This window comes from Pholis gunnellus, assembly GCF_910591455.1.
Source record: "Pholis gunnellus genome assembly, chromosome: 7".
NCBI classification, from domain to species: Eukaryota; Metazoa; Chordata; class Actinopteri; order Perciformes; family Pholidae; genus Pholis; species Pholis gunnellus.
Genome location: NC_136533.1, coordinates 4,970,450 through 4,998,354, shown reverse-complemented (window position 1 = coordinate 4,998,354; position 27,905 = coordinate 4,970,450). Strand labels below are relative to the sequence as shown.

At 43.7% G+C, this 27,905-nt stretch overlaps 1 protein-coding gene across 1 annotated transcript in view; it reads right to left on the bottom strand.

The window, feature by feature from the left end:
* The window catches only part of LOC306698651 (unconventional myosin-IXAb-like), a 126,364-nt gene that overhangs the window by 63,194 nt on the left and 35,265 nt on the right, over positions 1–27,905 (bottom strand). Inside the window, exons 3-5 of the mRNA XM_079163067.1 lie at positions 4,078–4,172; positions 3,725–3,787; positions 937–1,036 (exon numbers count right to left, since the gene is read on the bottom strand). Coding sequence (XP_079019193.1) covers positions 937–1,036; positions 3,725–3,787; positions 4,078–4,172 — 258 coding nt within the window. The remainder of the gene's footprint in view (positions 1–936; positions 1,037–3,724; positions 3,788–4,077; positions 4,173–27,905) is intronic.

The window sequence follows — 27,905 nt, the reverse complement described above, 5'->3', positions numbered from 1 at the left end:
GGACACGTGGGGAATTTTTGGCATGTACACAAGCATGTAAACAACCCCCCCCCCCCCCCCCCCCCCCCCCCACACACACACACACACACATCTGAGACACAGTCACAGATGCAGGGTGGACATTTCTTGAGCTGCTGCAATCAACACTTCAAAGTGATCCAGTTATGATAAATGAGGGAATAAGATCCAACAGAGAGAAAAGGAGGGGGGGGGGGGACCATCTTCAGGGCGTCCATCAATCTCTCAAGCTTCGTTTCTGTGAGTTTGTGAAGGGAGAAAATACTAATTTCCATCACGTGGGCCTCATGCAAAAACAACTTGCACAAACAGATTTGTTTGTACGGCGATTAAAGAGAATTTGTGGCATTCACCAATTTTCCTCAGATTTACATTTTTCTCTTAGCTACTCACTAGATCTACGAGTGGTATTCTGCCTTTCATCGCAATGAAAAAATACATTTCATGCTTTAATCTGAATACATTTGGAATTTAAAGATAAGATTGAAATGTCTGGACCCTATTTCCCCGTGTTTCTGTGTCTCAGGGACTAACTGGGACAACACATTGTAAAATGGGTTCAGTATTGAGGGAGTACGCTTTAACCGGCTGCTGCAAAACGAGCCCCGAGGGCATTTGTGCACCTCAGTGTAATGTTACATTCACTAAAATGCTTGTTTTTGCAACCAAAATGCTCAGATTGTTGTTATAAGTGTCTGAAAACATTACGAAAAGCCATCAAATCCAACTCTTAGATCACAATAATACAAATCCTTTTCCCGCTTTTTTCCTTCTTTGGCGGTGGCAGAAACAGGATTTGAATCACTTGACGGGCAACATAACAGGATTTGCATGAATATATATCAACGTGGAGTTATTTTTTATTTTTTGTATTTGTGCACTGAATTCTGTGTTGTCTGCATTTGTGTGTGTGCCGACCTGGTTGAGGTAGTGGTATTCCTCAGGTTTCAGCAGGTGGAAGGACTTCCTCTCCTCTTCGCTGGCTCCGGCCAACAGGTAGTAGAAAACATGGTAGTTCCTACAGACACACACACACACACACACACACACACACGCACACACACACACACAACAAGTTAGAGGGGATGATTCTTTAACACAAAAACAGGTTTCCCATCATTTTAAATTCCCTCTGAGGTGAACTGAGGACAGCAGCTTTCACAACTCCTCGCTCTGCCTTAAACGACGCCTCGGGGAGGAGACTCCATTCAGAGGCTTTTGGAGTAGAGTACAGTGGAAAAACTCTCCATCTGCACCCTACAGTATGTCACAACTCAAACCTGCAGCATGTAATAAATAGGTCACACCTCTCCACCCGACAGGCTCGCGTTTCAAGTCAAACAAAGCGTCAGTGTGGCGTGTGTGTGTGTGGGCTGGAGGTTAGGACTTGTGCCTCTGTGACAAAGGCTGTGGCCTCGGCCAACGCACCCAGATGTCATTTTATTACAGCTGGAAACGAGCTTCCCTGCTCTGCACGGGGACACTTAACGCCCGATGGAGTGGTGGAAAGTTAAAAAGCCCAGAAAGGATATTAAAGAACCCCGATCTGTAACTGGTGGACGGGTAGAAGGATGTTTTAAATGAAACCGAGACGTAGTGCGAGTTAACGAGCTTCTAAACAATACCTCCACGAGTAGTTTTACTATTTCCATAACTGTCACTGCTCCTGCTGTCAAAACAGCCACTTTGAGCTGCGAAATGTGACCTGAAATTAACTTCAAGGTAACGTTTCTATCAATGTTTCTCTTTAACAAATAGAACTTCATTTATGTAATCCTCCTGAAAATGTTACCTCCATCTACTACAGACATTCAGGTAAATAATAAAATGAACCTTAATGAACATTTACTGGCAATAAATATTTAATGAGCTTCCAAAATAGAGGCCGAGCTGGCTGGCTTGCTACAGTCACAGCACTAAACACTAACACTGACACGTGAAGATCGGGTTTCTTGATGATTACATTTCCCTGAGCACAGCCATTACAAAACCAGTGCCCTTGACCACAAAATCGTTTTTTGCTGACCTGCCCAGAGGCTCATTTAAAGGCAGGAGCCATCAACAGAGCCATGCTAGCTGCTCCTAGCCTTTGTGCTAAGCTAAGCTAACCTGGTGGTGGTCACATTTATCGTACAGATCTGTGAGAGTGCTTCTTGGCAAGAAGGCGGAATAAACTAATTTCACAAATTATTATCTTTGACATGTTTTGGTTTTTATTTGTATTTTTTTTCTTCCATGTGAGGTTTTCTTCTATACGGTGACTCACAATCTGAAACGGTTTATGTATTAAGTATGTTTTGCATAAACAAAACCTTTGGTGATTGTTGCATGACAATAAACAGAGCGCTACAGTATAAGACATGAATACAAACATGATAATTTAAACAAACAATATAAGATTACGTTATAATAAGTTTATTATTAAAGCGTGTATTTTAAAGTGAAGAGTGGATGTGATTGTCTTGGGGATGTAAGCGTTAATGGTGGAGCACTATTATAGCTACGACTGTTAGCACTATTAATGATCCTCAGTTAGAGAGGCTAAAAAAACAACATATTAGCAAACTTAAACCTAAAACCATGCTACTAATAATGTCAGACAGAGCCACGGTTGCTGAGTAAAGTCACAGCGGAGTCGTAAAAGCGCGACGGCATCACCGGAGAGCTCGGCTACTCTTTTATTTCCTCACTCTGAGGTCGTACAGAGGCAACCTGTCACGATACCGGAGTTAAGATTTAAGATAGTTTGCGGTTCATCATCAGCCCGCCTGCTCCCCCACCTCTCCGCTTCAGGTCTGAGCGTCTGGGGGGTCCCGTCTTCAGTTCCTACCCTATTAATATGGCCGCCAGGGCCTGTCATCAGGATGAAATAGAAACCCAGAGGCCAATCAGGGTTAGAGGGATTAGATGACCGGTGGAGGGTTTTACATTGTTTTTTCTCCTTCGCTCAAAAGCTATTACACTGGTGGGACCTGTGATGAGTTTTTTTTTTTTTTTAAACCGTCGCCGAGAAGAGATGAGCGATACTGAGCCGGTTGAGAAGAGAGAGTGTGTGTTGTCTGAGAGAAGACATCTTAAGGATGTACAGGTGGACATTCCTGTGCATATGTTTATGTTTGTGTGTGTGTGTGTGTGTGTGTGTGTGTGAAAAAAGAAGAGAGAACAGACGGTGAAACCGATTTCTATGAAATATCTCAGAATCTATTTTCTCAAAAACAGTTCTGATGCGTAATTTGTGTTATTAAACAATCATGTCCTGTGAGTGTAAATGACCACACTCGGAGGGGAACCTGAGAGTTTGCCGTGTTAATTCAGAAAGCAAAGGGCAGAGGCCTTTGTCAGATGGACACCCGATATATATTCTCAGCTTGCAGAGGAAATGATGGCTATTTTAGTATTAGGTTTCTTAGACAAAGACAAATCAGCACAGAGATATGGATTTGACATACTATCTGTCAAACAAGTAGGAATATGGCTCCATGTTTTCTCCTTTCTTATTCATGGCTGTGCCCGGGTTGCCCGAGGTTCATTATTCTAATCGTTTAGAGATTTTAAGGAGCAGATTGATTTTAAAAGATGTTTGGCTTTCTGCTGCAACAAGATGTTGTTAACATGATCTTAATATCACCACAATTGAAAAAGCGGGTAGAAATTTAAATCAGTAAGCAGCTGAATGAACCACCAGGAGTCAAAGTGCCTCGCTCACCTCTCATTGTGCTCCTGGTACACCAGACGGGATTTCTCCAGCAGGTACTTCTCCACATAGGCTCTAAAAGTTAAAAATAAAACACACACACAGGCACATAAAAGTCAAAAGAGATATCCGGAAAAACAGTTGCAGGTCTGATAATAAAATCAGCTGATATTAAGTAAACAACATGAAAGAGTTCAGGGGAAACGAGTCGGCAACACTGAGCTGGGTTTTATCAACCCTGGCTTTAACTGATACACTCTAAATATTAAGTAACTGTTCAGTCACCATTAGTAAATGTTGCCACTCAACCAATTAGCATTGGTACGACTCCTATATATGTGTGTGTGTGTGTGTGTGTGTCTCACCCTCTGACAGCGCCACTCTCCTGGTAGTTGACCTGGATGAACTTGCCGAAGCGGCTGGAGTTGTTGTTGTGGGCCGTCTTCGCGTTCCCAAAGGCCTGAGGAGAAAATGGAAACATGTCAGCATGTAGACAGGTGACACTGTCACACCGGTACAGGTACAGGTGTGTGTTGTTCTCCTTCCATTCCGTGTGCACAGTAGTGAAACGGAAAGACGCACACATCCTTTAAACTACAGCAGAAGGATTCACTGCTCATCAACAAGTTGTTGCAAACAAGACAAGGTTTTCAGGTCTTCACACAAACTTTATGATGGGAACTGAACTCCGATCCAAAGTGAAAAAATGTGTTAGGAGTCGAGGGGAAAGCTACCAATCACAGAACTGTAACAGAGGTCATGAGGCTCAGGAAGAGGCCCACAAGGCACGCACACACACACACACACGCACGCACGCACACACACACACACACACACACACACACACTAAACTGCCAAATTCCTATAAAGGCAAACACACTACAGAGCTGAAAACAGACACACACACACACACGTACACACAGGGAGTCAGTCCATCATTAGAGGCCCCTGGAGGACTCATTCAGGTTCTCATTAGGTGTCTCGTGGGCCCCAGTGGAGCTGGTTAGCTAGAGGAGAGGAGAGGAGATGAGGAGCTAAAACAAGGAGAGGAGAGACGTGAAGAGAAGATGAGAAAAACAAAGACACGAGAGGAAAAAAGCAGAGGAGGAAAGAGAAGAGGAGGGGAGAGGAGAGGAATCAAGGAGAGAAAAGATGATGAGAGGAGAGGAGAGGAGAGACGAGGAGTCAAGGTAAAGAGATGGAACAAGGAAACAAAACAAGAAAAAGAGAGGAAAGCAGGGTAGAGGAGACCAAACAAGGAAAATAGATGAAACAAGGCAAGGAAACAGGGATGGAAGGGGAAACTAGGAAACTAGGAGATGATAATAGGAGAGGAGATACAGAAGAAATGGAGACAAAAAAAAGGAAAACTGTAGAGTTTGAGAAGAAAACAAGTGGGAGGGGGGAAGAAGGGAAGATCATCTAGGAGATGATGAAAGGAATGAACGAGGGCAGCAGCAAAGAGGAGAAGACGAAACAAAACAGATGACAAGATGGAAAATGAGGACAGGATAGAAGATCACAAACAAATGAGGAATGACATTAGAAAAGATGAAAGATGGAAATGTAAGAGTGAAAGAAGATGATGTGAAACATGAGAAAGATTTAACATAAAAAGACATCATATAGCGTCAGATAATTGATTGTGGCTGCTGGGTGAAAACTACAGCTCTGGAATAACACGGTTTAATAAAAGTAAAATCCTGCTCCTGAATCCTTTGATCTCTGTGAGGATTTGTTCAAAACGCCGCCGACCTGACACACATTTAACAGACCAATCAGGGCAAAGAAGAAAAAGATAACTGCATTACGACTCATCGTTTTATTTGTTTTGGTGTTTCTCTGTAACACCATAAACAATACTTATTGTCTCCTTCAAATCCGTTTTTTCTTTTCTCTCTCCACCAGACCGCTATGAAGGCTTTATAAATAAACGTCCATGGGTTGATACGTAATCAACCACAGAAGAAGAGAGGACCGGCAGCGAGATGAGCCTCAGTCCAAAATGTAAATCGAAACTGCAATTTACATGATAATGACAGAGCTTTCATTCTCAAGTCATTTACTGGATATAAGAGCCCTTTTGTGGCAAAATGTATCCAGTTTTGAGTTTTAGAGGAAATTCCTCTTCCTGAAATGATCGAGTGAAATGAGCACCGGCTCTAACGGAAACTGCCAATGACGATCAAACCACTGCTGGAGGAAGACCAGTCGGCAACTGCCGGGTGAAAGAAGTGAAGCCAATGTGGAAGAGTCTTGAACTTGCATTCTCTCTAATGACCATCAGGGGCGACTCCTCTGGTTATATAGAAGTCTATGAGTAAGTATTGATAGGTCAGAACCATGTCGTTCGGTCAGTGTTTTTGTCTTAAAACTTTAACCCTTTCACAGTGTGTTTTCAGTTGATGAAAGCCCGGTGCGTCTCATACAGACGCTAAAGGGTGACCTGATGCTTCGGCATCAGATAACGACGAGCACTGAACATGCTTTGGTATCTGACGAGTTGGGAGAGAGAATGGGATGTATGTTGGTTTGTTTTGTATATTTAATTTAATTTAAAACACATTGAGGGAGATCCATCATTTAGAAATGGTGCCGAGGTACACACAATAAATGCAAACACAACTACAATCAAATAGAAATAAAAGACGACGTTATGTACTGTTGGAGCTCATTATACCACCATGTGTGTCATGTGTGGATGCATGCAGCCATGTGTGTAGTGTGTGTGTGTGTGTGTGTGCTGTATGTGTGACAGAGATTAATGAGCAGGGCTGAAGTGTCTGGATGATTTAGTGGTGAACTCTGCTTCATGGTCAACGCCTGCTGTGACCACAGCACAGGAAAACACACACTGTGAATCGGTGATTACTCTGCGTGTGTGTGTGTGCGTGTGTGTGTGTGTGTGTGTGTGTGTGTTAAACATGTTAGTATTGAGAGGGAGAAAAGGGGAGTGCACGAGAAAGAGAGTGTGCCAGCATAAAAAACGAAACTAAACATAAAACAAACCGTTGTTACCTTTATGTCCTTCTCCTCCTCCTTCCCCCTCATTTAACGTCACCTCTTTACTGTCTAATCAGAGGCAATAAAGCCCACTCAGAGATTAAAAGTCAATAAAGAATCTGTCAATTAATTGAATGAATTTCTTAAACGGGTGATAACGACTGAGTCCTGTCAGTAGATTGTTGTTCGGGGCATGACAGGGTCAAGTTGAAGGTAATTCCCTGAGGGGAAAAAGGTTAATATTCAGTGATGTAATTATAATTCTGATTTTTCTTTTTGCTGAACCCTGTTTGTGTTCTTGGTGTCCATATGTGTGCGTTCATTGGGAACCATTGTGGCAGCCTGTGTTTAGTGTTGAGGTACAGTTCAGTTTCATTTAATTCTGAAGGTGTTTCTTTGTCAAAATGTAACATAACAGTAGTGTCTTATGTTAAAACATTATTTTTGTCTATTTTCTACACATTAATGTACAGATTCTCGTCCATATTTCAAAACATTCGGACTCCCCAATTCAAAAACGACAGCTCGGTCAGTGACCCGAATCTTCATAATACAGAACGTACCCGTCTACTGTCAGATGCGTACATCGTCTTTTCAAAATAAACTTTTAAAAAAGGGTTAAAATACGAAAGGTTGTTACTTTGTTACGTAGTTATTAGTACGTTACGTACGCGGCGTAAATTAAGTACGTCATGTACGCTACCTTACATAACTTAACATATATGTAACACAGGTCTAACACAGGTCTCCTGGGTGAAAGTCCTGTGTTTTCTGTCATGTCTTGTGAATTGTATTGCTCTTTATACTGCCTCACTTGACTCCCTCCTTTAATCCCGCAATAACTGACATTTATGAACACAACGCTTGGCTTTGTTTGGATCTTGGTCTAAATTAATGACATGTTTCATCTTTGGTTCTCTTTGAAAAACAACAACATGAAGGAAGCATCCAAGAACACTGAGTGAACACATTTGCTGTTCCCATAGACTTAAAAGTTATTTCAATTTAAAATTAAACATGACTCAATACAAACTCAATTAACCCCAGATTTCACTGCACAGCCTGTGGTGCCATATGGAGGTCCAGAAATAACCAACTTGAGTGTGTTAAAAACAGCTCGCCACATCGTCCACTTACACAAATCAAAAGATACAGCTTAGCCGGCCATATGTTAGAATTGATGTTGAAGCAAATGTGCTGACCCCCGAGGCTTAATCCTGCTCTGACTAAGTATGTATATGCGTGTGTGTGTGTGTGTGTGTGTGTGTATATCTCTATATTTAAGTCCAGCACTGGCTTCATACTGACATTATGCTAATGTATGCTCATGCACTGCGTTAGCCCCTGCGGGCTGTTCCACGCTGTCACAGTGCGTTAGTTGTTTCCTCCGCCGCTGCAGAGAAGCACGACTCTTCATCAGCCTCAGAGGAAGCAAGCAGTGTTGATGCTTCTATTTCAGAACGGGATCTAGTGTTGAGGGGACAAGATGGGAGCTAGCCTGCTAATTAGCATGTCAGGACCTTCTTCAAAGCAGTAGCTAAAATCAGCTCTAATACTAACGCGAACATCTCTTTCTCTCTCCTGCGCTTTCTCTCTTTGTCTTTTTTTTCCTCCCCCCGTACAGTTGCAGTGTTTCCCTAAACGCTCTTAAAAAAACCATTTGGTGACCTAGATTGGGAAAAGCAAGTGGCGAAGTGCCAAACCCACTGCTGGGCTATAGCTTCCATTAGCTGGTTCCTTCTGTGGAGCGCTGAGTGGTTGAAATTATTGATGCTGCTGGCTGCAGCGCCGTACGACCAGGTGATGGTTGACGGCTCCTTTCAGCAGGATGCTTCGTGAGGATCCAGGTCGAGAGGGGGTTGACATCATGTGGGGGACCAGGGTGAGACTACGGTCCACATCTACAGGCGGTCCCTTTTAGATCACACTTTATATTATTGCAATATATTGTCTTTGATCTGATTACTCAGTATTTTGTGTGCATGAATGCAAACCAGGGGAGACGTTTCCCAAAAAACAACCAGTTGAAAGCTGAGAACCCGGCTTCCGTGTACACTGCTGCTGCTCCGTACACATCAGAACACATCGCCATGATATGCACTTGCTGCAGAGACAGTATTGAAGCAGCTCCCAGACGGTTATTTTGGTTTTATCTTGCTGCATGTAAATTGTGCTTTAAAAACCAGCAGGTGGGCAGAAGCTCTCAACCTCCTCCCTGCAGATTCACTCTAACGAAAACCCAAACCCAGATACCGCCGCTCTGCATCCAGGCGCCACGTGCAGCACAAGTCAGTCAAGCTTATACCACACGCTGAAAGATTTTGTCAGCAGATACAGTAAATGCTATTCAATTACGTAGAGACACGCACTCACAGGCTCGGTGGGGGACACTAACCCCATTTGCTGCTTCATTGAACAGCTCCGTGACAGGAGCAGACTGACAAGTTAAACTGTTGATACGCGAGAACAGTTATACGCGCCAAAAGTGTGACTTTGACAGCTTCATCAGCCGTAAAACAGCAACATAGAGGAGAGGATCACGACTTTAAGTGTCACACAATTAGGGCTTAACAACAGTGAAAGTTGTTTTGTTGCAGCAAACGAGGACCAGAAAGAGAGAGGGGGAAACATTTCTCAAATAGGGAAATAAATTATTTATTTTCTCCAAAAAAAGAAACATTCAGGGGATTTACTGCAAGCGTGTTTCTGCCCTGTTCTCTAATCAAAGGCTTCCTCTTTTAAAGATGTGTTCAGTAGCTGGACTGCTTAGCGCCGGTTTACTCCTGAGCGGCTAATTTCAGCCCGCTGGGCCATTATTAGAGCAGACGTCTGCTGTTTCGTGTTTCTACCAGCACATTACAGTGTGATGAAAATACAGACACAGTCACAGCGGGACGGCAGGACGGCCTAAACTCAGTTAATCTACGTTATAAGCTGACAACGTATTATTACCTAGTAGTCAGCCTTCTTCTTTTTTTACACTATCGTTGAAACAATACCTACATTTATGTACTAACACCAAAACAAAATGTTTTCATGTATAAATATGTTTTTCCTCATTAGCAGCTGTATTTGCACTTCCTGTTGTCAGCTCCATTCCACACACTATTAATTTGTTTCAGCTTATACTTGACATATCATAGTTAAATTACTGACAAAGCTGCATTCGTTCGTACTGTACGTTTTGTTTATTTTGTGTTTAGCACAGTTGCATCCCTTCTCACTGTCACTACCACTTTGGTCTGTTCTGTTCTTTCTCTATATCTCTAAATGCACTTTTGCAACAGTTTGCTCTTTTGGTTTTTACCGTGTACGACAAAAACAATGTTGAATCTCATCTAATCTAGGCTCTGGTGACTTAAAGGGGACATAACATGTTTATACATGTGTTTTGGGTTTCTAGTAGAACATGCTTACATGCTTTAAAACACATCCGTCTGAAACCCTCTCCGTGTCTCTTTAAGCGCTCCTTCCGATAAAGCCCAGAGAAAAACACAGTGCAGGGACGTTCTCAAGCCGTATATTCTAATGAGCCTGCATGTGACGTAGGAAGGAGAGCCAAATCTGAATGGCTTGTTGAATCACATGTTTTCAGATGAATCACTGGGTTCTCTTATTTCACAGCTCTTTTTTCACGACGAGTCCCCTTCAATGCATTTGCTTTAGCTTCAGTGGTTTGCTTTGTTATGCTGAATCACAGCGAGTAACACTCATCATGAATAACACATAATACATCCCAGGAGTCACAGGACACAAGAGTCACTCTGCTCTGGGGGAGAACCGAGTTCAGGTGAACTGAAAAAGACTTCCAGGGACAGAGATGTGACAAAGACACTCATGTTGTAACTCCATCTCATCACCTCCGTCTCTTCTCCATCCCTTGTTCTTTCCATGTGTCTTGCTGCTAAACAGCATGTGGAGCAGCAGAAATACCTCGAGAACAATCTCTCAGAATGATCTCATGCTGTATGGACGGATTCCCCCAGAGGGCCGTCTGTGTCTGTCTGTGTGTGTGTGTGTGTGTGTGTGTGTGTGTGTGTGTGTGTGTGTGTGTGTGTGTGTGTGTGTGTGTGTGTGTGTGTGTGTGTGTCTGCTTTTAGACCCAGAGTTGTTGTTTGGTTAAGGCTTTACTGCTTCCACGTTCACAGGCGCTCTCGGCGAGATGACATCACACGGCATTCCTCCACTACAGCAGGTGCAGCTCGGCTTCACATGGCATGCTGGGAAAACAGAGCGTGTGTCTGTGTGTGTCTGTGTGTGTGTGTCTGTGTGTGGTTCTGTGTTTCATGGTGGCAGCCTTTCCTCTAGGTGTGCGGTCAGGCACGAATACACACAGTCACGCAGGAGAGCAGGTGCTTGTGAAGAGCTTCATTTCACGGCAACACTCATAAGATGAGACAAACGACAACAATGTGTGAGAGTGTGTGTGTGTGTGTGTGTGTGTGTGTGTGTGTGTTTGCGTTCAGCTCAAGTGCGCTGCCTCCTCAATCTGTTGAGACCGAGTTGGTAAAGTGCTCTGAGGTGGACGCCCACAGGGCCCTCATTAATGTGACCGACTGGTGTTTGTCACCAGCAGCTGGGAGGTTGAATCACACAGAGACTGACAGCTCGTAATGCTCGATCCTCTGCAGGAAGAGGGAGGAAGAAAGGTGGTTTCATTCTGCCGTCACTGCCCAAGTGTCTCTGAGCAAGGCACCAAACAAGAGCGGCGACTCACAATTACTTTCATTATGGATTAATCTGTCATGTGAACAAAGCTAATCAATAATGTTTCTGTCACTCCCCAGACTCTTGTCGTTCCTCTCTCTCTCTGTTCCTTTTCTTTCCCTCACTTCAGATACACTTTCTAGGAAAAAAGGAAACAAGGAAGGGAGAAGGAGGCGAGGACAGAGGAGGGGCGCAGTCACGTAAACATGACAGGTCACACTGACGGGCGTTACAGCCTGCATGTGTAGAAAGGAGAAACAAAGAAATACGATAGAGTACAACATAAATATGCACTTATTCGAGCAAACATTCACTAATATCTATAAGTCAACACACACACACACACACACATATTTATTACATAGTTTTGAGTTGCTGTCTGTCTGCACCCTTTAATCAACTGTTTATTAATTAAATGGTGATGTTTATACTGTATTATAATGTACTTTTTAATAAGTGACACTGTTCTGTAAGCCTTTCTGCAACTATGTCCACTTAAAGGAGAATTAAACTTGATCCGTAACGAGGCATCGATGTTTAATATACTGCACATTAACGTGAATCACATCCATCACATCATTTTCATCTCCTGCAGAGTCGGCTCTCTTTGGTTCCAGCTTTCTTCATCGCCGCTCTCCACGCGGGTGCACTTTCTGGCTCGCAGTGCTCTGCTAATAGGTGACACGCTGAGGACGGAGGTTCGTCTCGTGCGGTGAGCGCGAGCAGTCAACGTCACGGCCGAACGACTGGTGCGTGACGTGAAAAAAGGCCTCCTCCGCGACCGTCCTCCATTTGAGTAAGTGTTCGGTATTTATTGCCCAGTTTGACCACAAGAAGGTTTAAAACTGGGCAACGAGCTGTGGATCCACAGAGGAGGGAATAACAGACACGCGCTTTAGAGGGAAATAAAGAAAACGCAAGTAATAGGCAGTAAACTAAAAAAATATATGTAAGCACGTTCATTGATTTGCATCCAAGCTCTGTGAGCTGTGCATGAAAGAAAGTAGAAAATAAACAAGTAGTCATTTGTCTTGGCTATACAGAGGAAACACTGGCTCTTTCCAGAGAGAACATAGAGTACAAAGACAGCATAGCGTCTCTACATACATATATATATATATATATATATATATATATATATATATACATATATACATATATATATACATATATATATATATATATACATATATATATATATATACATATATATATATATATACATATATATATATATATACATATATATATATATATACATATATATATATATATATATATACATATATATATACATATATATATATATATATATATACATATATATATATATATATATATATATATATATATATATATATATATATATATATATATATATATATGTATACTGTGTACTCTTTCTGTACATATCCAGGATGTGCCCGCATGAATGTACAGTATTAGTCATCTGCGGCTCTTCGTCAGGGTCATCCTTTCAACAGGGGCCCATCAGTCCATTCACACACATTCACAAACATGAGCGCATACTGCACATGCAAGGTAACACCTCTGCAGCGTCTTTACAAAGAAAACATCACACACACACGCACACACACACAACGTGGAAAAGAGATGAAAGTCACTCGTGTCTCTCTTTAGTCCGGGAGGCCAGAGAGACACACAGAGTATTACATGACGAACACACATGTGTACTTCTGTACTTGTGAGGACACTTACTGACGTGGTGCATTGCCTCGCCCATGAGAATCACAGCAAGCCGATATAAAATGTGCTCAACACCAGACCATACTCCCTCCTTAACCATTAACACAAAATAAGTAAAAATAAGTATTAAAACTGAAATGTATAACTATAATTATAACTTTGGACAGTTTCCAAAAATGTTTTTTTATGTTATTCTATAGCAAAGGCAGGACATGGGGGGAGCGATAGGGGGATGGCATGCAACAATATCGACATTCGATGTATTCGTGGTTTGCAGAATGCCAAAAAAAATTTCAGGCGACTCGGCTGGCAAGAAAGGTCCCCAATCAAATATGTGGCTATATATGCGGTATGCGTCTCAGACCACAAGCCACTGAAAGTAATTCTAACCTTCACCCTGAAACCAAGTCTTAAACCCCAAACAGCTCTTTGAACATATGAGGAATGTCAAAAATGTCCTCGCTTTCCCCAAAAAACGTCCTCAGCCTCGAGGTCTGAAACTCAAATGATTCCTCACAAAGATCCACGCACACAAGAAGAGGCAGCAGCAGCGTAACGACCGCCTTTGAAACGGCGTCTTTATCCCGACGCCTCACACTGAATCGCCTCTTGGCGGGTCTTGCTCAAGGGCACTAGAGGCCGGTTCATGCCTCTGGCTTGTTAAATGCAAGTCCCACGCAGCCAAACACATCTGCACACGTGTTGAGAAGAACGACAACACACCCACACACACACACATTCTCTCTCTCGCTCCATAAATGGCTGCTGTCACTACAGCGCTGGGCCACATCTGGATCCCATTGGCCTCAGGAAGGGCTGAACACAGAGGCCCAATAAAAGCCTCCTTCCACTGCACGGGACTGTCAACAGGCCCTCTTCCACTGTCCACGAGGAGGGGGAGAGAGGAAGGGAGGGAGGGAGGGAGGGAGGGAGGGGGGAGGAATGTGAGATTGGAAGGAATTAAGGAGAGAAGATAGAGATAGAAAAAAGGTAGAAAGAGATTTTCTGAAGTTTTGACAAGTTGAAATGTCACTAGAATAAGCATGTGGCATCAAGACACACGAGCTTATCTTTGTTTTTGAGGAGTTGTAGCATTATTTCACCGACAAACAGACTGCACTGCTGCATTCACGTTACTGATAACGTCATTCTCATCGCCACACACTCTCTCTCTCTTTCTCTCTCTGACTTTACACCGATCTTACAATACACTGGTGGAAACCCTCACATAGTTTGCCAGACAGACGCGGCCTACTGGTCTAGATTCAATCTAGATTAGCATCCTTAATAGAAGCAAATACAGGTACTGTGTTATCGAGGTATTTTCAAAATATCTATTCTTACCAGTTTTTATTGTATATACGCCAACTTTTCCACCTTTTGCACTTTTCCATATTTGTATTTCTGGCATTTCCACTCAAATTTGGTTCCAGATCAGTGTGTGTCGGTCCAGTCATACCTCATAAGCTTCATGTCGTCTGCCAGGATAGCAAGTAGAAGGTTATCAAGTTGTGTGTGTGTGTCTGTGTGTGTGTGTTTCAACCTCAGCTACTAGCCCTCCAATAAAAAAAATAAAAAAAACACACCTTTCAACAAACATTAATCGAACCCGAAACCACGCTGTCTTCGATGCAGCGCTCTAACGCACCGCAGCTTCGCAGCGTTTGGCAAAATCCTGAGCGTTTCCGGGAGTGTGCTCGGAGCTGGCGGTGAGCCGGTAACGCTGCGCGGTGTGACTGACAGAAAATGTAACTCAGCTTGCGAGCTGGTGTGGGAAAATCCCACGACTGACTGTGCTGAAGTGTTAATCCCTCGAGAGCTGGACTCCTACATGCTGCAGTGTGCAAGTGTGTGTGTGTGTGTGTGTATATGTGTGTGTGTGCAGCAGTGAGAGATGATTAATTTAGGGATTTGCGTGGGAGGAGTGCATATGTGTAGTGTGTGTTTGTCTGTGTCGTTCAGGGGTTTGGATGTTGTGATGTAGAGTTTGTGCATGTGTGAGACGAAAGCATGTGTGTGTGTGCATGTGTGTGTGAGAGACAAAGGCCTCAATTAGAGTTTTTATGTGTGTATGAGACCATAACGGCTGTAAAGAGCAGGATATTTGTTCTGCCTGCATTTAGATTACACATCGGTATCTTCTGATTATTGTCTGAGTTTGCATTTGTTGTCAAAACTGTGATTTCCTAAAGTTGTCGCTTTATAACAAATATTTAGCCACGTACGATTTGCGTGTTAAATAAGTGTTGAATAAGTCAAACACATATCCACCACACCTGACATCATCAATTTGTGCAATGCAATCTGGCATTGAGTGAGGAGAAATCATGCGGTTTGTATAGATTTGTGTCCATGCGTTTGTGTGTACATTACATGCTTTGTTTACTGTTTTGCAGGGGAAGGGAACACTGGTTACAACCTCAGGCGTTTCCTCTCTCTCTCTCTCTCTCTCTCTCTCTCTCTCTCTCCTCTTCCTCCTCCACTACCCTCTTAATTTCACTTCATTAACTCAGTTCCACAGGCCTTAGCGAGCTCAATGTTGCTTTTCATTTCCTCGCGAGCAGTGCAGTCTCCTCTACAGTTTATAAAATATACAAAGAGGGATCGCGCAACCTCTTTGTCATATGCAACATTTAACGCACCTGAAGAGTAGCTCACACAGGCACTACAGATATTTACAGACACTGTATAGAGTACGCAAATGTACACACAGATTTATGTGTTTAAAGGTTTTTCAGCCTCAAAACACTGCAGAACGGTTTCTAAAACTCAGACGGGACTTTGCCTTCTTTCATCACGTTGATCGTGAGCAGAAACACGACGTTGCAAAGTCATCCACCAGGAATGTGTGCTTGCACGTTCGTGATTGGCTAATGCAACGCCTCGCCAGATGAAACGGGAAGTAGTGGAGTCATGACGTCCATGACTCCACTACTTCCCATTTCCCTGTGCATTGGCTAAGTTGCTCTCCATGTCCTACAGTAGGCTAAGAGACACAGCTTCAAAGTTCGCCATGAGACAGAGACGGATTAGTACAGAGAACCTCATCAATCACGTCGGGACTGTCTGAAAGGTCAACGATGATGAGAGGGAAAGACCGACCGCCACTTCAATCATTCTCCATCTTAGGTTGTGGGCTCAAAACTCATTTCTACAACAAGAACCTCACATCACTCTCCAAGCACCAAAGCACATCACTCTTCTACGAGGCTGACTGACGGGATTCAAGAGAAACACACACACACACACACACACACACACACATACAGACAGTGAGCTGATGACACACTCTGCAGTATGGATGCTTTTATGGATGCTACTTGCCTGGTCTCCATGTATATTTTATGTAACTGTTCTAAGGTTTTGTCACTCTTCAGTCTGCTGACGGTTTAGATGAGCGGGTACGTTAGAGACAGCGAAGCCGACTCATGTTGATGTTTAACTTCAATCTAAATTTAAAAAAGGCTGAATGAGAATCAGCAGGTCGGTTAAGAAGAGACTCATTTAATAGTTTGCTGCTGTGGAAGTATAAATGCTAGCAGTGCTTTACTTAGGCACAATGCTACTTTAAACTTAATACAAACTGACAAACATTCTCACAATGACAATAGTACAATGCTGATGTTAAGCATGTGCAATGTTTACTATATCCTCCATCTTAGCTTAGCGTGTTAGCATGCTAACGTTTGGTCATTGGCACTTAATGCAAAGTACAGCTGAGCTGATGGGAATGTTACTATAGTTTTGCAGACAAAGTGCTGCACAAATTATAAATGTCAGCACTAGAATTCGTCATGAGAGGGACGTGAATGTCTACACCAAATTTCATGGCAATTCATCAAATAGTTGTTGGGACATTTCGGCAAAAGAGTCGGATCGGATGGGTTGTCGTGAATTTTTGTACGCACAATGACGGTCTCCAAAGAGGTAGACCGTCCGACCAACACAGACACCATCTTTAAGATTAAACACCAGAAAGAGCGGCTTTACGTTTCCATATTTAGGTCACAGGTGAGCTCACTGCCTCTTCAGAAATACAGCTTTTAAATTCATGACTCAAACACAGTGGATTTATAGCCATTTTGGCTAACAAGTCCAGTTTCCAGTTTGGCCTTTTCCATGTCCAAACCATATTTCACATTGTCCAAAAATACAAATGAATAACTCCAGCTATAACTGAGAGTCACCCATCTGGCCATAACTCAGCGGACGCCAGGTTGAGAGCCAAAATGGCAGGTCTTGTGGAATAATCGTCCGATCTCTCCGCTCACGGATGTGCTATCATGTTACCAAAGTGCCAGGGGAAGAAAGAGTGAGGAAGTTGAATTAGTGCTGTGTATGAGCGGTGGATTTGGCCATAATAATTAAATAAAAGAGCACGGCATTTCCTCTGTGTTATCTCTGTCTGTCGGGGGGGAAAGTAACATCGGAAGGAACTGAAGCCACCTCAAGCGAGGCGCTCTGTGAAACTATTTCCTCTTTGTCTATCTGAAAAGAAGCTGGCGCTTCTCTCTGGAAACTGAGAAGCCATTCATTCTTTTTTCCCCTTCTATCTTTGGCTCTCAAGTTTTTCTAATAATATGCCACGCGCCATCCCTCTTGCTTTCCTCTGCCTCTTTTAGCCGCCATCACTTCTACCTCACTTCCAAGCTTCATTATCTTCCACTTCTCCTTCTCTATCTTATCTCATCCACGTCTCTCCTCCTGTGACCCCGGCGACTTTCAGACTTCAGGACGATGCCTCGCTCAACAAAGATCTATTTTTACATCAGCCGGCAGCCAGCGATGCCGCAAAAATGCACGGCGCCAGTGTGAAGAGTACAACAGGCCACTGGAGCACTTACCGCATGTAATACTAAAAACACATTCCCTGCACACTCACACAAACACACACACACACTCAGTGACTGAGTAAATAAAATAAAAAAAGATCCTCACAACAACAAACGTGTAACCACAAAAACAACAGCTAAACCACAGGATCAGCATGTTTCTCTCTACACGGTAAACGAGCGTGAACGTGACGAGACGGATGTCGAAGAGCACGTTAAACCGGCGTCTCAACACAGGCGCAGACGTGTAACACACATTTACAAATGACATTTCTTTTATTATCTTGAAAAGTGACTCAGTGAAGCAATATTTTCCACGTTCACATAGTTCAAAGTAGCACAATATCTCTTACAATCAATGTTACATGGATTCATTAGGGAATTGATCACTAACGTAAAATAATAATCTGCTTTCCCAACTCAACCTCCTCAAATCACACAGACATACGACTACAAAATCAGACATGTTTTGTATTTTGGCAGCAATTTAGAGGTCCGGTTGAGTCTCACCTCCCTCTGGTTAAGAAGATAAAGGAAGAGTCATATCGCTGAAATCAATATCACAATATTAATACGATTGTTTCCCCTATTATTTACAAAAACAAACATCTTCTCTACATCTCTTTATATAACATCTATATTTCTAGTCTTTTTTTAATTTACTCAAATGGTCAAAGATATTGAACTGAGATTTTGTCACAGAAAGGAAGTTTCATAAAGTTTGTTTTGTCAAGTCAATAAAAAGGCGGTTAACCGACTTAGACTCGGGCCTTTACACACCTGGGGCGGTTTGTTTCTTGCAGTTAATTCGTGTGTCAGTAGTGTTCAGAACCAAGAAGACTTTATTACTCCTTTCAACCTTAACAAAGGCGGCACCAACCAGATCCTCTCCTTCTGTTCTTATTTTTCACAATAAAAGCCCTAGATACATAATATTCACAGGGGGGGTATTTCGCATTTTCGTATTGTTTGATCGTCACGCCCCCGGTGTTTAAAGATTAAACATTATAAATAAGAGGGTTCACATTTGTGAATAAAGGACGTCCTCCATCAACGTTTTTGTGTTTGCACCCATGTGGAAATCTGCATCAGCAGAATCTCGCACGTCTTACATTACTAAAAATGAGCATCGAGCACATGTGACTTTAAAGTGACACTCCTCTGTCATCCTGCTTGGCTTTTGCCCAGAAGAGTGCTGAGGGTGCCGCGGTTGCTCGGGTGAAGCAGGGCTTGTTTGGTGTTTACTGGGAGGAAGCGGTTAACGGCGCAGGCTGCAGCAGACCTGGACTATTAAACACCTTAAAAGGATCTTTTACGGAAGTCAGAGCTCCAAGGACGCAAGTCTTCGTACGGTTCGTTTACAAGGTGAACCAGCTGCAGAGGGAGCGAGAGGCAAGGGGATATATACGGCGCGAGAATTGCTTTGCCCCCCCCCCCCCCTGGAGGAAGTGTTTTCTGCTGCACTGCTTTACTTCTGAGGGAAGACGGTAGAAATCTGTTGGCATTAACAGCCTCATCTCGATTTCAATAAACCCCCCGAAACTGGGGCACTTGGGAGCTCGCTCGCTTGAAAATGACTCTCTCGCTGTCTATTATTTAAGTGAGGATTTCATCCTCCGTCTCTCATCTCCCTCCTCCTCCTCCTCCTCCTCCTCCTCCCTTCCTTTACTCTCCTCTTGCTCCGTTATCCTCCCCCTTTCCTTTTTATCTCCCCCACCCCCTCCCTTCCATGTGCCCATGGCGCTGTAGTAGGGTGGGTGGGATGCAGAGAAGATTAAGGCAGGGAGACGGGGCTGCAACAGAGCGCTCTCATCTTCTCTCTGCAGGGTGGTTGCATCGGGGGGGGGGGGGGGGTTGTATCACAACTGTACACCACAGATGTACTTTATACGACTCAGTTCTACAACGATCTGGTCAGTCAAAATGTGCAGTGAGACAAGTTGTTATTACAGAAACTGCTCATTTTAAGCCTTCAGGAGATTCTGCTGCTTCCTGCTTTAAAGGAACTCCTCGACCACAATATGAGAATTCCAGAAGAAAACTGAGAAAAGTCTTGATGTACTTGAAGTAAATGGGGACAGCGTTTAACAACAGCACAACTATATCAAAACATCTGTTAGCAAACTCTCACGCAATGCGAGTGTCTCGTCAATAGCACAGTATTGCAACACTGCAGTTATTGCGACAGCCCTAATTGGATTATACTGCATGAGTTGTGTGAGAGTTTCAGACATTCTGATATAGTGTTGCTGTTGTTAAACGCTGACCCCATTTATTTCAATTCATCAAGGTTTTTATCCATTGTTGGACTCTTTACTGTGGAGGAATGCGAGAAAAAACAAAGTTTTCTTAAGTAATTCAAGGTAACACAGGGTGAGTAACTGATATACAAATGGTCATTTAGCGGGTGAAGTATTACTTTAACGTTGACCAACAACATGATTTATTTAAGTGCTGCGCAACAGAGACTGAAAGTAGTTTTTTTGTGACCTTACGGCTCATAAAACGATCTTAAAATTGAACTACATTCATATCTCATTGTGCAACGGGATACATTAGCCACGGTAGCTTTCCTTGCAACGTCCACAGGAAGAGGAGGAGGGACTCGTGGGACATCTGAGAGAGGAGAAGCTGGGATTTATTAATGTGAGGACTACAGAGGGTTTATGAAGTGAAAGCGTGGAGACATGAAAGGAAACCTGAACATTGTAAATAACCAATTTGCTGCAGGAAAGAGCCGTAATGAGAAGAGATGGTGGAGATAAAAAGACTGACATGCTCTGCTTTGTCAGGTGGGCTCGGCGCATCGAATACAGAAATAGTACAGTGCACACACACACAGATGTGTGTGTGTGTGTGTGTACAATAACATGACAACCCAAACCAAAGCATCAGCTGGTAGACTCAGTCTGAAAACAAGTTCAAACTTCCACCGGCCGCTCCCCACCTTTTCATTCACCCACCCACTCACACTCAGCAGGCCGCAGCTCTCAATGGCACATCTGCACCATTCAGCCCGTCATTCATTTACCCACAACAGCCTGCTGGGGCTTTCAGTGGCCGGACTGAACGTGACTGTACTTTGTTTGGTTACTGGTGGAGGTTTCCGTAGTTCAGACACAGACCTGTTGAAACCTGACGGACGAGGCTTCGTGTTCCGGTGCTTCACGTGTGAGAAGTTGCGTTTTGTGAGACGGTGATCGGGACTCACAAAGATGCTCGCAAGGCAAAGACAAAAGCAGAGCAGCGGGGGCTGAATACGGACCGCCGATGAGGACTTCCTGCCAATCTGATAGCGTGTCTGTTACTAAACTCGCACGGCAGCTGAACCACTTCACCGAGTGTGCAGTTTGACTAAAAGCACTGTCACGATTAGCAGTTATCTCACTGTTGCTGCTCTCTCTTTATGCACAGACCTCCATGTCAACAGTGTTCATTGGGACTACTTTCTGCTGATGAAATACTTCTTATGAAAGCTGTTCATAGAGTCACAGAGAAGCTGTTTCTGAGAGAGAGAGAGAGAGAAAGAGAGAGAGAGAGAGAGAGAGAGAGAGAGAGAGAGAGAGAGATTTAGTTGTTCTGTCAATCTAAATAGTGTTGGCTCCACATACATATTTAATATACAGACATGCGATGGTATCAGGATCTGTGTGATTCAGCTCAGCAGGTTATTTATAGATTGATCCCATTATATGTGATTGATCAATACGCTGCATGTAATCAGAGCACTCTCCTGGAAGAAAGCCTGACTGTTACAGAGTTAAATGACATGATGTTCGTCCTTTTGTTCAAAAACCAATAATCTTAAAGACGAGATAGTGAAAAGAAAAACTGTGAAACAGAAATGATTTGTGAACAGCTTCCCTCTCTTTTGTAATTCTCTTTTCAAAATGCCGTTTGCAGGGTGGATGTGGTTTTAAGCTCGCACATGTGATGCACACCAATTTGATAAAACGCTATTTCACGGCATTTCTTGAATCTCCCCTTGGTCCTCTGTGTGCGACACCATACGCTGCCGTCGTGCACCGAGGCCACCAATTAGTCTGAGGCAAAGCTTCCCCCAGAAAGGCACATACAAAAGCTGCATTTGTTTTTCTTTGGAGACTTAAAATAACTCTTCAAAAGGGCGGATCACAACCGCAGAACACAGAGAGAAAAGGTAAGGAGTAGCATGCTGGTGTTTTAAAAAAACACTGAAAACTTTCTAGGAATGAAAACGAAATCCCGAACAAAAAACACAGATCACAACAGACGACCCTTTCTGTTTCGATAGATGCTTAATTAGATTCCAATTTGATTGATGACGGTCTAGTTAACGGGCTCAAACAGACGAGATCATTAACGCAGATCGAGTTTGCTCAATTGCTCCCGTCATCCCAGATGGCCTCGTGTCCGACTACGACTCCTAATGTCTGTAATGTCATCTGTGTCTGATTGCTGTGTGACACCACGTAAGCAGGCTCGGATTGAATCAGGCCCATTTGGACTATCAATTTCCTGTCGCGGGCCTTTCACTAAACCCGGTGGGCGGAGTCGGCGAGAAAGAAGAAAAAGTGGCGCGAGGAAGGGATGAAATGTGGCTACTTCTTCCACTGTCAGAGCAGAGGCACGAAGGACATTCAATCGGGGTCACCGCACAAAAGAAAAGGACATATATGCAATACCCACGAATGCCAGAAAATGTACTTTATTATGCTTTTATTCTACATGAGTGCAGATCAACGGGCACTTCATACTGAGTGAATGTGGAAATACTTTTTACTTTGATGACTCAGCTCAGAGGCAGCATTTCATACATTAAAACTCAAGTTGCAGAAAGAAACAGTGAGCATTTTAGATTAAACACTTAATCCTGAACAAATAACTTCCCCGGGCTGCAGGGAGCAGAAAACCCGCTCGCTGATATCACATTGAACCCGGTCCAGGTCAACTACACGACCACAGAGTGTTCTGAGTACATTGTGTACAGCTGTCTGCTCTGCAGGGATAAACGCACGCTGTACTGAGCTTCCTGAGAGAGGAAAGCGAGAACTCTCCGGAGAAAGACAGAATGAGAAGGAGACGGGGATAATCCAGCCAACAGATGTTTGGGAGCACATCGAAGAGCGCTCGCTGCCCAGAGGACACGGATTATAGGGGTGGAAGTGCTAACAGGAACATAGAGGGCCCGAGGTGGGCTACGTGATTAGCCAACACATACGCACGATAGCTAGCCAACGTATGGCCCTCTGAGGTAAAGGCAGCAGCTATTGTTAAGCCACGCGTGATGAAAGCGAGACTCATTGCTGCTGCTGCTGCTGCTGCTGGAGAAAAGACGGGATTTAAAGTAGCAACGCACAGACGGAGTCTGCAGAGGAAGTAGTTTATGAGAATGAGAATGTTTCACCCTGAAAGAGGGACATTCTACCTGGTTAAATACAAAAGGGAGTAGCTTCTTCAGTCCAACAGCCACGTTAAAAATGATGAACGAGAGCTGACGTGAGCGCTCACTGAGGGAGGCAGAGAGAAGTGCTGTGCAACGCAACCAGAGGAGACCAGGCATGATGGCAGAGAGCTTTCGGTTGTCTCATTGTGATTTAGAAGACCGCGCGGACACACTCAGTCGTGGCTGAACCTCTCTGCTGGGAGAGCTGGATGCTAACACGTTCTGACAGGCACAGAGGTTAGCATCACACACACAGACACACACACACACACAGTAATACACGTACACAGTAGCAGCCTCGTTGGAGTGGGAATAAAAGCAGCTCACACTCCCTCAAGTGAAGGTGCTTTGCAGACCTGCCAGCCTCGTCACATGCATTATGGTTTTCAGTTGGTCCGTCGGGTGGACTGGGTTCACAGCAGCCATGTGATTACTAGCGACTATATGTGCACATGCTACATGGGATTTACAGCTTTAAAAAGTGAGTAGTTGTGGTCTGTGGCGCTGCGCAGCTTCTCGAGCCCTTACACACTTAATGATACACAGGCCTTTGAACACACACTTTTAAAACCAGAGGGCCGAGGCACTACCTGGAGCCATCTATCAGCCACAGGAGACAGGTCTCGTCCCTGAGGGCCTGGTTAGGAGCAGAGGGGTTGTGTGTGTGTGTGTGTGTGTATGTAGGGGGGGGGGGACATCTGGATGGGAACCATCTGGTGAAGAGATGGGAGGGGGGGGGGGGGGGGGGGGGGGGGGGAGATCGGCTCGGCTTCTAATGCAGCAGGCAGGGAGGCAGGTCTACCGGCCACACCACCAGAACAAAGACCGGCTGTAATCTGGCCCCCGCGGCCCCTCAGGAGCCCTCGGTCTGTCTGCCCCCAGATACAGCAGCACACAGCTGGGGTCAGTCGCAAAGCCTCAGTCGCTCTTCAGGGAAGATTTGAGGCACGGGTGCACGCTTGTCATGCAAGAGCCCGGGTCACCTATAGGGTCACGTCTGAAGCAGGAAAGAGCTGCCTTCACTGTTCAAAGACAACAACTAATATGTGAAAAAAACGAGGACTTTGACCAACAATGAGTCCAAGATGTGTAACTTATTTACAATTGTATTCTTTTCAGGGTCATTTGGCGTTTTCATTCCAGTATAAGACACAAGTCAGTGAAATATGCCGGCCAGTTGCCAGTTCAATGAGGTAAAAACGAAGAAATAAAATCTTTCAGTCTTGTTCAGCCAACGTGTCCATCAACAGCTGTGCACCTTGAATCAGACGAGACCCTAATTCATTGACTGGATGTGTTTACCAAACATCTTGAGGTAAATAATGAATGTTTCCATGCAGAGCATGAGAGTTCTGGAGAAACGCTTTGTTTTTTTTGGTTCAGATTCATGAGTCTGTGTGGAAGTCTGTCCAGTTCAGGAACGAGAATGAAGCAAACGAGTCCTTTCTTCCCGAGATTCATTGTTGGTTTTGGTCTTTTTACGGGATGAAATATACAAAATATCACCAGACTTCTACTTTAATCATTGTCAAATGGATAAAGCTGACCTTAAAACTCTCAGCACAAAAAAGGTCGCTGCAGGAATGAGTCCTAAAACCCAGAAATCAGTGAGCTGATGTCATCAATGGCTTTTTGGTTAGATGCCTGAAAGAAGGTCTGTGGTAAACACAAGTTTAAGAGATTGTTGTTCTACAACATAAAATGCGTCGGTAAATTACCCATTTGTGAATTTTGAAGCTTTTAAGTGTCTTAAAGAAAGCCGGTTGCTAACGAGGGGCTAAATGAAACTACAAAACGTCATCACTTCGACTAGTCCGCCTTCACAGCCTCGTTGTGTTTACGCTCACTCACGTGACCGCGGTGTAGTTCGTTTACAGCCTAACGTTAGCTTTTTATTGCATTTACGCTTCAAAAATTGCTTACGTTGTTTGTGAAGATTATCTTGCTGAACAAAATATGTAAATATCATAAACGTTTCTTTGCACTTTTGTTTTTGTAATAATCCAAAATCAATTTGAAAAATACCGCTTTCTGTCAAAGGACCTATTGGCCTACAGAAATGTTATCCCTGCAGTAGTCTATTCAATTCGAAACATTTGCTGTAAGTCTGATCAACAATCAAACACAGTAAAATTTCCCTTTATGTGCATGTTAATTGTCTGAAACCCATTAGCGTGCAGTGTTGAAGCTGGGGACAAAAAGGGAGCATCTGAGATCACCTGACTGCACGACGACCACCAGACCGCCAGACTCAAGCGGCCACAGAAGCCGAGTCCTTCCCATCAGCCCACCAGCTGTCTTCCCGTCAGCACCATCCTGCTGTAATGTCATATCTCTACTGTCGCCTGGCTCTGAACGCAGCTCACATTACACACGACCGCAGTTACTGGCCGTCTGCGGCGCGTTATTAAAAGGCTTTGACCAGAAGCGATGCCAGCGGGCGATCGGAGCATATAGAGAAAGCGTTAGATGACACCGCTGGCCTGATGTAATGCTGACCGCTCATTGTTTCGCCGTGTGGCTGCACCGCTTCATTCCTGAGAAGTGGTCCGGTGGCCACAAAGGCTGCAGTGTGGCCGACGAAAGGTCACAAGATCGATCCCTGCAGCCGCTGACGTGTCCATCAAGAGCGGGGGGTCGTCGATCGAGACAATAAAGCTCTATGTGCACAGTCACATCGACTCTCCTCGATGCTGCAAGTGTTAAATGGACAAAGAACACACACACACACACACACACACACACACTCACACACACACACACACACACTACTTGTCCTTGGTAGAAGAGCAAAGTCCTGGTGAAGGTGAATTGAGTCAAGTTGATGTCATAAGCTTGTTGTGTGCATGTTAATGTGTGCGTCTGTGTGTGTAGATAAGGCAATAAGGTACAAAATGCTCTTAAAAACAAAATGAAATAGAAGTAGGAGAAGGTATTATGGCTAAAATCAATATCAGGATACAAATACAGTAAGAGGAGCTGAAACGATTAATCGATTGAGAGAAAATTCCTCAGCAACTAAAATGATTGATAATCGTTTAAGTCATTTTTTAAGAAAACCACCAAACATGTCTCAGCTTCTCCATCGTGATGATTTAGAATATTTGCATTAGTTCAGACCTAAACTATTAATGTAAAAGGTAAAAAACTCATCACTGCTGTGCATCTGTGCGTACGTCTGAGTTTGGAGCTGTCTGTTACATTCTGTGCTTTCGTGCTCGTTATGTTGTGCGTATGAACGTATATGAACCTCCACTCTGGCTCAACGGATGACTAAAATAGCCTTCGCCCTGCGATGCCGTTGACCTCGCACTTCACAGTAACGCGATGTGAAGCGTTACGGCCGACGGCCGCACCGGATCCAACGGGAGAGGAGAGGTCGACAGACGAGGAGTTGAAGAGGAAAACTGGTTCAAGCTCTTCCATTTCATTCTCACCATCACATTCACCATAAGCGTGTTTCCTTTGATGTCCCCCGAGCAGAAAGAAGCGTTCACCGTTAAAATGTAAAACTAAGGCGAAGAAGAAGAAGAACCGAGGGAAATAATCCCCCCTTTCTGGATTTCGACTCAAAGCACACCCCCGTGGTGCTATTTAGGATCTGCGTGTCCCGTTTAAATGTTGTCAATCAAATGTGCAAAAGCACAATATAATTGATTTAGATAATTTCTAAAGAACAAGGTTTAAAAACTAATATTTCACTCGCCCGCAGTTTCTCCTCCCTCACTCCTTACATGCAGTTGGCAGTATGCTTCTTAAGTGAATCCAAAAAGAATGACTTATCTGAGTCTACAGGCAGAAACATAAATGTTCTCAACCACAGCATCTCCTGCCAGAGAGACACATTTCATCCTGAGAAATGTTTTCCTTTCTATCCCAGACGTTCTTTCTTGACACTGGTACACAGATACTGTTAAAGTCGTTGCATTGTGCTTCGCTTGTTGACACAAAGACACAAAGACGTGCCGGGCAGCCACATCCTTTCACATTGTTTCTCTGTTGGTTGCCTTTATTTTAAGGCATTTTTGAAACTGAAAAATAAACCATTATCACAATGCAAACTATAGGGCAGCACAATTAATCCAAATGTGATTGAAATCACAATATGGCTGACTGTAATTTAAAATCGTGGGAGGTGCTATCTTTGCTAAAGATCCTACAGACCAAAGAAAACATCTTTGTTTAGTAGTAAAACTACTTTTATACTCATTTCAATTGTTAGATTTATTGATTTATTACTAGCAACTACAATGAGTAATTGCTAACCTTTTGGATACTTTGAAAAACACCACTAGCAGAACAATTTACAGGCATTAAGAGGGAAGGTGGGAGTAGATGGAGGTACCATGCATAGAGCATCATGAACCGCATCAAGGAACCAACGAAGAAGACGGAATTAATTATTTGTCACGACTGGCGCGCATTTGAAATCCATCCAATATGAGGCCTTGCTGACCTCATATTTGCAGCCTGACTCACATTCAAACTCTCACAAAGCTTCAGTGCAGAGGCGGCAGCA